The sequence below is a fragment of the Lontra canadensis genome, unplaced genomic scaffold (assembly GCF_010015895.1).
Source record: "Lontra canadensis isolate GAN:19392208 unplaced genomic scaffold, GSC_riverotter_1.0 scaffold1, whole genome shotgun sequence".
NCBI classification, from domain to species: domain Eukaryota; kingdom Metazoa; phylum Chordata; class Mammalia; order Carnivora; family Mustelidae; genus Lontra; species Lontra canadensis.
The window spans coordinates 37839672-37851809 of NW_022630995.1; the positions used below are offsets into that span (position 1 = coordinate 37839672).

At 36.0% G+C, this 12138-nt stretch overlaps 1 protein-coding gene across 6 annotated transcripts in view; it reads left to right on the forward strand.

The window, feature by feature from the left end:
* The window catches only part of ARAP2 (ArfGAP with RhoGAP domain, ankyrin repeat and PH domain 2), a 183974-nt gene that overhangs the window by 150001 nt on the left and 21835 nt on the right, over window positions 1-12138 (forward strand). For all 6 annotated transcript variants that reach the window (XM_032853582.1, XM_032853617.1, XM_032853611.1 and 3 more), the window contains one exon: window positions 4407-4546. In XM_032853582.1, the coding sequence (XP_032709473.1) occupies window positions 4407-4546 (140 nt within the window). The remainder of the gene's footprint in view (window positions 1-4406; window positions 4547-12138) is intronic.

The window sequence follows — 12138 nt, forward strand, 5'->3', positions numbered from 1 at the left end:
GGAAAACGGGTGTAGACGTTTGGTAGTAAGAAAGTCTTTGAAGGGAGTTGGGGGGAGGGGATTAACCTGTTAAAGCAGCATTTGCATAATCTGTTTTATCTATTTATTTCACAATCTGAAATCATTTGCTGGACCCATTAGAAAAGAGGATGGTGTTATAGAATCCTGGAATCTCCAGGTAGTCAGTAGGAAAGGCAGGGGTTAGAAAATAACATTGGGAATGAAATAGAATTGAGCCCCAAAGAGAAATTCTCAAAGAACAATGGCTGACTTGCCCACTGCCTGCTGTGGAGGATAAAAGAAGAACATATATTTTAGTAGTACCATTCCTGGATTTATGTTTCTCCCTCCTGTGTCTCTGTCTCTGCCTCTCCTTACCAGGAAATTTCCACCTCCTCTACAGATCAGTTCTTTTATTGGGATTATGGACCACTAGTTAGGAATTGTTCTTTTTGTATAAAAACTTGAGGATTTCAGGTGATTTGGAAAAATTTCTTTCTGTTGTTTTTATTGCCCCAGTAATATGATAATCTGTTCTGTTTAAATAAATTTGGCCATTCTGTTTTGTTTCATGCCTGTGACTTTTAAGGGCTTTTCTAATTAATAGTAACATTAGAGCACAACTGAGAATACTATTTTTTTTTCTTGACTCCACTGTTAACGCTAAAGATGTTTTAAGTCCAGTTGTGCCTTCCTTGTCCTATCAATCAACAAGACGGGAAGAGGGATTTGTGATTTTCTAGAGAAACAGTATGTTGGAAATTTATTGGAATAGAAGACAAAAAGATAGTAAAGGAAATTCTACCCATTAGGGTACATCCCAGAAACTTCCTCTGAAGGAATTAAGTTCTTGGGGAGTGCATTAAATCTTCAGATTTGTGACATTTGGGAAAAAAATAAGATGATTTTCCCAAGTTACTTAAAGGCTTCTTTTAGTACATTAATCATGTGCTATATAGGTTTCTTTTTCAATTAAAAGCAAAATTACAGAGTATGTCCTATGTTTTTTCTTTCCTTTTCTTCTTTTTTATATTCTTAGTACTATGTACTAAGTACATAGTACATAGTACATAAGTATTCCATGCTTATTAACTTACACCATGCAGAGGACTGAGGTCATGGACGATATGACATGTGAAATCATTCTTTTTGATTAGGTCAGAGGGATTTAATGTATATTGAATGACCATAGGAAAGGGTGTAGCCAGGAGGACTGCTTATGTGGCATTCGAAATACTAGTGCTCTGAAGTTTGGATCCTTAAAAAAAAAATCTAGGACGATCACTGTGCTGGGAAGGACTATGAAGAGAGCAAGACTTCGTGGAGTTGAGAAGCCCAAAGCATAGCAGGGAGACGGGAGTTCTGATATTCTCAAGAGTGATGAAGCAGGAATTTGAACTCCAGCTAAGAAGAGATGTGCAGGGCCAAAAGCTTATATTCTGACAAGCTAGAGTCGAATTCAAACCTGGACAGGGTCTGGATAGCAGGCACAGTTTACACAGCTGGCATGAACTTTTACTGAACCAGATTCCTGTAGAGCAGAGAACCTTAGTAAGCTTCCTGCCTGGGGTGAAGGGGAGGGATTGAAAGTATAAGAATGAAGTATCCCATAGTTGAGGGAGCAAGCAGTACTGGAAAAGTTTGAAAAAGTGAATTATTAGAAGCCATTTAATTCATAACTTTGATTTTGTTACACGCTGAGTCATACACGATGTCCCCCAAAGTATGTAGCTTCATTTTGTCCTTTAAGTAGTGGGTAATTTTTCTACATGTTTTAACATTTTGAGATCAAATAGAAATTTAGTTGTGAGAGCTTTTGAAACATTTTTAACATCCTTGATAGTTACAGAACTTCATATTTCAAAGTTCTTTTCATTCTTCCCTCCTCCTTCACAAATATTTTTCTCGAAGCCTTTCTCCTGAGTCCCTTAATAATGTATGCTGCAAGAGTTAGTTAATATACTCAATTATGTAATAATTAAATATTACCAAGTATGAACCCAAACACAGCTAAAATATTTTTCCTAAGCCTGTTTTCTCTTTGACCTACAAATGGTTTACTTAGGCATTGGGCATATGAATATTGGTAAAATTTGAAAAGTTTATTAATTTGGACAAAAATCTAAATGAAAAAGTATCATTAAAAGGTGTGAATGGAATTTGTCTTAAGCATTATATAATATCTGCATCTCACAACTTGATTTTAATTTAAACTTTAAAAAATGATTTACCTGTTTCTAAACCAACAGTGTTGTAATTGCCTTTCTCCACTTCCCTGTTCCACAGCAGCTGAATCATTAATCCTGCTGAATGTTTTTTGAATTATTCGCTTCTGTCAGCAAATGTAGCTTTGCTTCTCAGACGTATTTAACTCATTGTCTCCAAGGTTGTCTATTACTAGAACCGAGTATATACCAGACCCTCAGTACCTTATGAAGAAATGAATGTTTTGATGTAATATGAATTTCACTGAATAGTTTTATGTTTATTTTTTTCTTGACCTTCCAGTTGTATTAAAATACATCTTCTTTCTTTTCATTGGAAAAGTTATTTTTAATTTAAATAGAAGTTATTTAGCTGTAAAATATCATTTGAAATATTTTTCTGTGGGATTGAATATTGAGTAATAATTGTTTGAGAAGACAAATTTTAGCAGTGTTTTTCAGAAATTAAAGTTGCATACTACCAATAAAGAAGCTATTTTAGTATGACAGTGTGATTAAAAGAGTGTTATCTATGGCTAGTGCATGTATCGTGAAGACTATTGGGGTTTGCTAATTACATTTGTTTGCACATCTGTGCTTAGCATCAGAGATATGATTATTCCTGGGAATTTTTGCTTCCAGGTATCCATGCCATGCTCATATTTGAGTATAATTATGAGGAACTTTTTTTGTTTTTTTGAACTTTCATTTCCTTATGCTGATTATAATTCTGATCCTCTGTGTATTATTTGTCACATAAGTACAGGTTTTCCTCAAACAAAGGAAATGTTAGATTTTAGACTAAGAGTTCTTTCTAAAGCCATTCAAGTTATTTTGTAAATTTCAGAAATAGTGCATGATTATTTTGTATTCACATTGTTTTAAATTTCAGAAACCGTGCATGAATATTTAAGAATTATCACCTGACTAGCAGAAAAATGTTAAAGGTCCTGGTCTGATATAGTGTCTTTTTGTGGTCATTATCTAATATGAGGCCCACAATAATCTGTAGGATAGGTGTTATGACTGTTATTTTCCAGGATCCAGTAGATACTGATGCTTCTAATACCCAGCAGATATTGACACCATAATAACCGTGTCATAGCTGTTTGACTTAGGGTTCCTTTTTTCCCCTCCCATTGTTCTTCAGTTCCCAAGTAGGCAGTTGAATATTGTCTAGATTTTAAGGAGAAAGCTTTAGACTGGAGCTGTATTGATAAATTTATGCAAGTACAAATTGGTGTTCTTTTTCTCTTTTTAAGATTTTATTTATTTATTTGTGATAGAGTGAGAGAGAAAGAGAGAGAGAACACAAAGAGGGAGAGCAGCAGGCAGAGGCAGACTGCAGGCTCTCTGCTGAGCAGGGAGCCTGATGTGGGACTAGATCATAGGACTCCGGGATCATGGCCTGAGCTGAAGGCAGACGCTTAACCGACTAAGCCACCCAGGTGTCCCCAAATTTGGTGTTCCCACCAAAAAGTATTTTTATAGAATTGGTTGAGTGTTTCTAAGTGTGGGGCATGGCAGTATTGCACATGAAATGTAGTTGTTGATAAATTCTCTACCTTAGCAGTTTTGCCTTTTTTATCCTTACGTGGTTCAGATGTATAGGATTTTTATTTTTTTTTTAGATGTATAAGATTTTATTTAGTGCCCCAAGAATTCCCGGGTTCCTATATCAGAATTCTGGGAGAAGCTTCCATTTTTACCTCTGTATTTGCATTGTTCTTTCGAGAGCAGTTCCAAAGAAATATAATAAAGCCAATTATGTAATTTTAAATTATCTAGTAGCCCCATTAAAATATCTAAAATAGATGAAATTAATTTTAGTAATATAAACTCATTATTTAAAATATAATTTGATCATTTAATCAACCTTACAAACTTATGATATTTTTACCTTTTTTTGGTAAGGTCTTTGAAATATGGCATCTATTTCATACTAATAACACACCTCAATTGAGATTAACCACACTTCAAGGGCTCATTAGCCAGTAGCCAATTGGACAGCGTAGGCAGACCTTATAAGTAGATAGGAATATCCTGACACATGGTGCTCCCAGAAATTAACCATCAGCTTCTTACTGATAAGAAGCAAGTTCCGATTTTCTATTATCAAAATAAAAAATAGAAATGTTTTATATTATATTCCAAATAAATGAAAATGTACTTAACTTACAAAAGCAATGTTGTACCTTACAGAGAGGAGGGCCCTGGAAAGTATCAAAGAAGGAATGTTGAAAATTAAAGAAGAACCATCTAAAATACTTTCTGGAAATAAGTTTCAAGACCGGTATTTCGTTTTACGAGATGGGTATCTCTTTCTCTACAAGGATTCAAAGGTAGTTGTATATTTAGTATTTGAACATGTATGCGTGTTTGTGTAGGTATTAACATTCTCATTTCATACCCCTGTCCATCCTCTCTTGGCAGTCAAGCCCTGTAGTAAACAGACCGTCAGCTAATTTCTTACAGCCTCTGAAGGTAACATTAATGCACTAAGTAATACAATGAAGAACTTCATGTGGCCTTTCTGAGCACTTATCATTTTTTAGTGCAGAGAAGTCCTTAAAGAAAAGTCTAATATGTATTACATAAGCTAGCATTTAAGTCAGCATCTTCATCAATAAAATTAAAAGCCATCAGAAAAGATGAAATCTTACCATTTATATGGATGGAACTGGAGGGTATTACGTTGAGTGAAATATAAGTCAATCAGAGAAAGACAATTATCATATGGTTTCACTCATACGTGGAATATAAGAAACAGCACAGAAGATCATAGGGGAAGGGAGGGAAAACTGGGAAGAAGTCAGGAAGAAAAACCATGAGAGGCTCTTAACTATAGGAAACAAACAAATAGGGTTGCAGAAGGGGAGGTGGGTAGGGGGATGGGGTGACTGGATAATTGGCTTTAAGGAGGGCACATGACGTGATGAGCACTAGGTGTTACATGCAGCTGATGAATTACTGAATTCTATTATCTGAAACTAATGATCTACTATATATTGGATAATTGAATTTAAATTAATAAAAAAGAGAATGTTATGCCCTGAGGCAAAAATGGCTTGACTTTAGCTAATGGAAATTATTAAATGTGGAATAAAAAAGGCAAAAACCAAATAATAAAATAAATTTGATTAATGTATTTCCTATATGGTTGAATGAATTGACTCATGTAATATATTTATCAACAGAATCTTACTTATATATCCCTGTAAGTTTGAATTTTCAAAAGCTTTTGTTAAGGAGTTGTGGAATGGAGAGGAGATAGAGAAATGAAAGAGGAAATAGATAAATTTATGGAATTGTAAGAATATTGATTAGTAGTGAAAATCTCTAATCCACCAAATTGGTTGTGTGAATAATAACTTAAGCTCTCAACCTCAATTTCTTGAATCTGTAATATGATGATAGTATGAATCCTGAATGCCACATTCTTTTATTGCTTAGTTAAGAATATATGTTCTTTTAAGTCATGAAACATTACATATAATAACATTATGCATGTAATATGAAACAATATATAGTCATAGCTTATATATTGGTAATAGCAGCATGCTCATCAAGACTTCATGAAGAATATCAATGGGCAAGTCCCAGACAGAGAAAAATATATTCATAGTATATATATCTGTGAAAGGACTCATATCTAGAATATGAAGAACAAATCAACAATAAAAAAAAAAACAATGAAAATTGGGTTGCAGTCCTGAATGGACACTACATGAAAGAAAATGGAGGAATGACCAATAAAGCATTGAACTAAAGACAGTCGAACTCATAGTCCCCAGGGGCATGCAGATTGAAACCACACAATACTATTTTATACTCACTGGTATGACTAAGGATCTTGATTAACTAAAATCATCCTAAATTGCTAGTGGAAGCATAAGATCACACAATCACTGTGTAGAACTGTTTGGTAGTTTTAAAAAATAAAGTTATTCATACGTCTACCCCATGATCCAGGAACTGATTCCTAGTATTCTGTCCACAAAGCACTTGTTCCAGAATGTTCATAAGCGGCTTTACTCATAAAAGCTAAAACCTGGAAACATTCCAAATGATTCATCATCAATAAAAGAATGATATATTCATATACTAGAATATTACTGGGCAGTAAAAATGAATACTAATGAATGTGGATGAGCATGGATGAATCTTTGAGTCCTTGTTGAGCAAAAGCAGCTTGATACAAAGTAGCATCATATGAATTTGTCCATAAGAAATCGAGGTACAGGCAAAACCATTTATGATGAAAGAAGTCAGTACATGTCTACCTGGGGTGTGGAGGAAGGTTGCTGCAGAAGCAGGACAGTGGAGTCAGTAGGAATCTTTCTAGGATGAGAGAAATATATGTTCTCTCTCCAGTTCTGAGTGGTGATTACAAGGGTGTAAGCAGTAACATCTCTACTTCCTTGAATTTCAAATAACACCTACCTAATAATTTAAACGTAGAATGACAGCAGGATCTAAAGAAAGACACACAGGATCTGTGTAGTGCTTTGCTGTGATCTGTTGTGGAGATGTACAAACACAGACCAGACTAGTTATGTCTGTGAATATGTTAGAAGAATGGATTCATAGGCAGCTTTCCAAAGCTCTGTGCTCTCATTTTGTTATGGCTTCTGTTGAGCTCCTCACATTCTTTGACCGCCTTCCCTGTATGTTCCTCCGGCAGAAAGGCCTCCATGGGGGCATAAATAAATCTGAGTAGCATTCTTCCTTTGATTAGGACAGTGGACTGTCCAGGCAGGGGGGCTAACAAAACAGCACTGACTCCTGCAGCCCTCATCTATGCAGAGAGCTATAGTAAATACTGTACTCAGACTCTCACCTTATTATTCCATCTGATGGACCCAGCAGGGAGTCTGTGTGCATATCAAATGGTTATTATTTCTTATCACCCTGCAGTTTTTCTAGTAGACGAAGAGTGGAGTTTGCAGATGTGAGGCACAGAAGAATTTGGGTCTATGTGAACTGAACACATCAGATTTTAAGGTTCATGAACTTTTAGATTTGTGTTCATGAAAGTAAATTCAGGACGTCACAGCTGATTATTCTAGCCATCTAGAACTGAATCTGATTGAATTTTCTTTGGTTTTCTTCAGTGGGTCACGCACTTTGATATTTGTTGGACAGATTTCCTTAATCCTTGCCCTTTTATATACATAATATGTTGGTTAAAGGGTCACTTTTGTAGTTGGATATCTGCTTAGGGTATTTGAAAATGAACCTGAACTTTTTGGTCTCACTGTGGAACCAAGACTTATATTGTGTAGCAACAGAAGGTTGCTAGAAACAAACGACTAGTAGTCAGTAGTTAGTAATAGCAGTTCCGCCATTATGGCAACAACCAGCATTCAGGCAGTTGCTCTATAAAAAGTAGAGTTCTGTACATTTCACTTGTATTATCTCATTTTATCTTTATCATAACCCTGTGAAATTAGTACTATAATTATTCCCACTTTACAGATGAAGAAGGGAGCTTATCAAGATATTCTATAACTTGCCCAAGATCCCATAGCCAGTAAGCAACAGAGTATGCATTCCCAAGTATTAGACTCCAAAGTCTCCATGCAGGAATTTACTAAACAAATCGTAATTTTGCATTATTTTAAGTTAGGGGATAAGTTTTTTGTTTTGTTTTGTTTTGTTTTTTATTTAGCAGTACCAAAGATTCCCAAATATGATAATCCACACAATTAATTTTTTATAGTGTTTTCCCCCAAGCTGATATAAATTTAAAAATCTGCCACAGGAAGCTTATTCATGGACAAGTGTTTTTTTTTTTTTTTTTTTTTTTTTCAGATGGATTGATTTTGTGACAGAATCTCATACCCTTTAACAGAATATGTTTTAGGAATTTATATGTTTTTGAAAGGTTGAATCTGCTCAGTCTAAGATAATTCATACAGTGACAGTATCAAGTTTGTCTTAAAGAGTGTTTTTTTTTTGTTTTTTGACATTTGAAATACTTCCTTTTCCCAGCTTTAGTGAGGTGTAACTGACAAAAAAAATGTATATATTTACATTGTACAAGGTGATGTTTTGATACATTCATTACACATTGTGAAATGATCACTGCAGTCAAACTAATTAACATATCCATTACCTCACATAGTTATCTGTTGGCGCTCTGTGTGAGTGTTGGGAGTGGTGGTACCATTTAGGATACACTCTCTTAGCGAATTTAAGGTATGCGGTACAATATTAACTATAGTCATCATGCTGTACCTTAGCTCTCTAGGACATTCACTCAGCATAACTGTAATTTTATACGCTTTGACCAGCATCTCTCCATTTCCTCTGCTCCCAACCCCTGACAACGACCATTCTGCTTTCTGCTATGATTTCGACTTTCTTAGATTCCATATGTAAGTGAGATACACTATTTGTCAGACAGTGCTTTTTAAGGACACTGAACCCATTTTGTTTTTATAACAGTGAGCTCAGGTTATGGCCTTATAATTATTGTGCTTAAAAGTTGTATTTATACATCTGTCAGAATAAATTAATGCAACTGATACTTTAATTTGCATATTCAGACAAGGAGACTCGACTTACGGTTTTCCTTCAACTACCATTATTTTCAACACATGATTTTATACGGCTGTTTTGTTTTTCATGTTGCTGCTCTGTCCCTTTTAATATTGATGGTAGAGTCATTGACAATGTTAACATTTCCAATTATTTTATAGTAAATAAGCAATAGTGAAAATCTCCTAACTTATTTGAATAAACATTTGGCTCTGGTTTTGACAGTTGCCATTAATATATGTGTGACTATATATACTTAGAAAATGATTTACTGAGAATGAAGTGGAAATTACAAATTGAAAAGTATATTTAAAAAGACTAGGTGTTAATTAGAGATAATTTATGAATGCTCATTAACAACAAATTAGGGTAATACACAGGGGAAGATACATTTTGTTTTGAGTTTTCCCTGCATAGAAAATGTTAATTAAAATGTTTTCAGATTTAATTTACATAAAAGGTGAGACATTTCAAAGAATATCACCATTATACTGTTAATGGTGTGAAAAAAAACAAGTGGCTAAGGGAGGGGTCGTTAAAAGTTGCATGCACTAATAAGCAGACTCCTTTTAGGAGCAAGAATAGTTTTTTAAGCACACTAATTTAATTGGCTTAGTTAAAAACTTTATTTTGAATTATAGTGCCTGAAGTAACACATTAGAGACTTCCTAACAGTCTAGTATATTGAACTTTCTGAATAAATTCTCCAGAAAATACACATACCAAAAGAGAGAATTGTAATAAACCAACAGTAAAGTTATCTTGCCAAATGAGATTTCTTTTTATAGAACTTTCCATTAGTGTCCTTACAGTTCTACTTTATGCATATTCAGTTTAAAGACAGAAACTTAAAAAAGCTTTCTTTCCACCACTGCTGTTTTCTTCTCAAATTCTGTTATTAGTGTTCGTTTTGGACAGAATATATGGTGTAAAGTAATGAGCCTGCATGTCAGGAGTGGCTTGAGAATCTGTTGTATGACTTCAGACCTTCTATTGCCAAAAGTACACCAAAATGTAGGCAGTCTTGGAATTATGATATCCTGTTGTAAATGCACACTACCTGCTTCAGCACTGTTTGTCTCATCCTGAACTGTGCAAATCCCATTGTTCTGGCTCTCACCTCACCTCACCTGGCCACCTCCCTCAGGATTGAGCCCCAGGGAAGCGCCGTCTCAGCCAGGAAGAGGGCTTTTCACCTCAGCTGTGGTCTGATGTCCTCTCCCTACAGGTGTGGCCGGGAGGTGCCCCTGTTGTGGATACAGCCCGAAGTTCTCCTTGCTTTGACTCTTTCCGACATGGAATACTCACTGCCTTACAAAGCTCCCTCACTGTTCTATATTAGATTTCAGTGCTTTTCCTTAACATGAAGTAGGGTAGCATGCTACAAAATCAGCACCCAAAACCAGTCCTCAGTTGGAATAAAAAGACAAAGCACATTAACTACCGGAAGATGACCTTAGCAAGAAGTACAGACGTTATGAGGGAAACTATAGAACTTCACTGATAGAAATAAAATGTATGTAAAGTCTATTAATATTTATCAATAGGTTTCATGTAATGCCTTTCAAATTCCCAAAGGGATTATTTTTAGAATCTGGCAGAACTGATTTGATAATCACCTCAAAGCATAAACAGATAAGGTACTTGCAAACATCTTGGTGTATAAAAGACAAAATAAGTGTGTCATATATTCCATCCAACATTTATGGTATACAGTAAAGCTGAAATAGCTGAAATAATATGATCCTGGCATAAAAATGAACAGAGATAGCAATGGTACCATCAAGTCAGGTAAAAGACCTACTTGTATATTAAGATTTGTTTTTGACAGATAAATGCCAAACAAATGCCACCATAAATGTATGTCTAAAGAAAGGTTTGTTTAAAGCTGCCATCATCAAGACAGTATGGTACTGGCACAAAAACAGACACATAGATCAATGGAACAGAATAGAGAACCCAGAAATAGACCCTCAACTCTATGGTCAGCTAATCTTCGACAAAGCAGGAAAGAATGTCCAATGGAATAAAGACAGTCTCTTCAATACATGGTGTTGGGAAAATTGGACAGCCACATGCAGAAAAATGAAACTGGAACATTTCCTTACACCACACACCAAAATAGACTCAAAATGGATGAAGGACCTCAATGTGAGAAAGGAATCCATCAAAATCCTTGAGGAGAGCACAGGCAGCAACCTCTTTCTAGGAACATCGCCAAAGGCAAGGGAAGCAAGGGCAAAAATGAACTATTGGGACTTCATCAAGATCAAAAGCTTTTGCACAGCAGAGGAAACAGTTACCAAAACCAAAAGACAACTGATGGAATGGGAGAATGTTGCAAACGACATATAGATAAAGTGCTAGTATCCAAAATCTGTAAAGAGCTTATCAAACTCAACACCCAAAGAACAAATAATCCAATCAAGAAATGGGCAGAACAGGGGCGCCTGGGTGGCTCAGTGGGTTAAGCCGCTGCCTTCGGCTCAGGTCATGATCTCAGGGTCCTGGGATCGAGTCCCGCATCGGGCTCTCTGCTCAGCAGGGAGCCTGCTTCCCTTCCTCTCTCTCTGCCTGCCTCTCTGCCTACTTGTGATCTCTCTCTGTCAAATAAATAAATAAAATCTTTAAAAAAAAAAAAAATGGGCAGAAGACATGAACAGACATTTCTGCAAAGAAGACATCCAGATGGCCAACAGACACATGAAAAAGTGCTCCACATCACTCGGCATCAGGGAAATACAAATCAAAACCACAATGAGATATCACCTCACACCAGTCAGAATGACTAAAATTAACAAGTCAGCAAATGACAGATGCTGGCGAGGATGTGGAGAAAGGGGAACCCTCCTACACTGTTGGTGGGAATGCAAGCTGGTGCAACCACTCTGGAAAACAGCATGGAGTTCCTCAAATTGCAAATAAAACTACCCTATGACCCAGCAATTGCACTACTGGGTATTTACCCTAAAGATTCAAACGTAGTGATCCTAAGGGGCATGTGCACCCGAATGTTTATAGCAGCAATGTCTACAATAGCCAAACTATGGAAAGAACCTAGATGTCCATCAACAGATGAATGGATAAAGAAGATGTGGTATATATACACAATGGAATACTGTGCAGCCATCAAAAGAAATGAAATCTTGACATTTGCAATGACATGGATGGAACTAGAGGGTATCATGCTTAGTGAAATAAGTCAATCGGAGAAAGACAACTATCATGATCTCCCTGATATGAGGAAGTGGAGATGCAATGGGGGGTGGTTTGGGGGGTAGGAAAAGAATAAATGAAACAAGATGGGATCGGAAGGGAGACAAACCATAAGAGACTCTTAATGTCACAAAACAAACTGAGGGGGGTCAGGGGGAGAAGGGTAGGGAGAGGG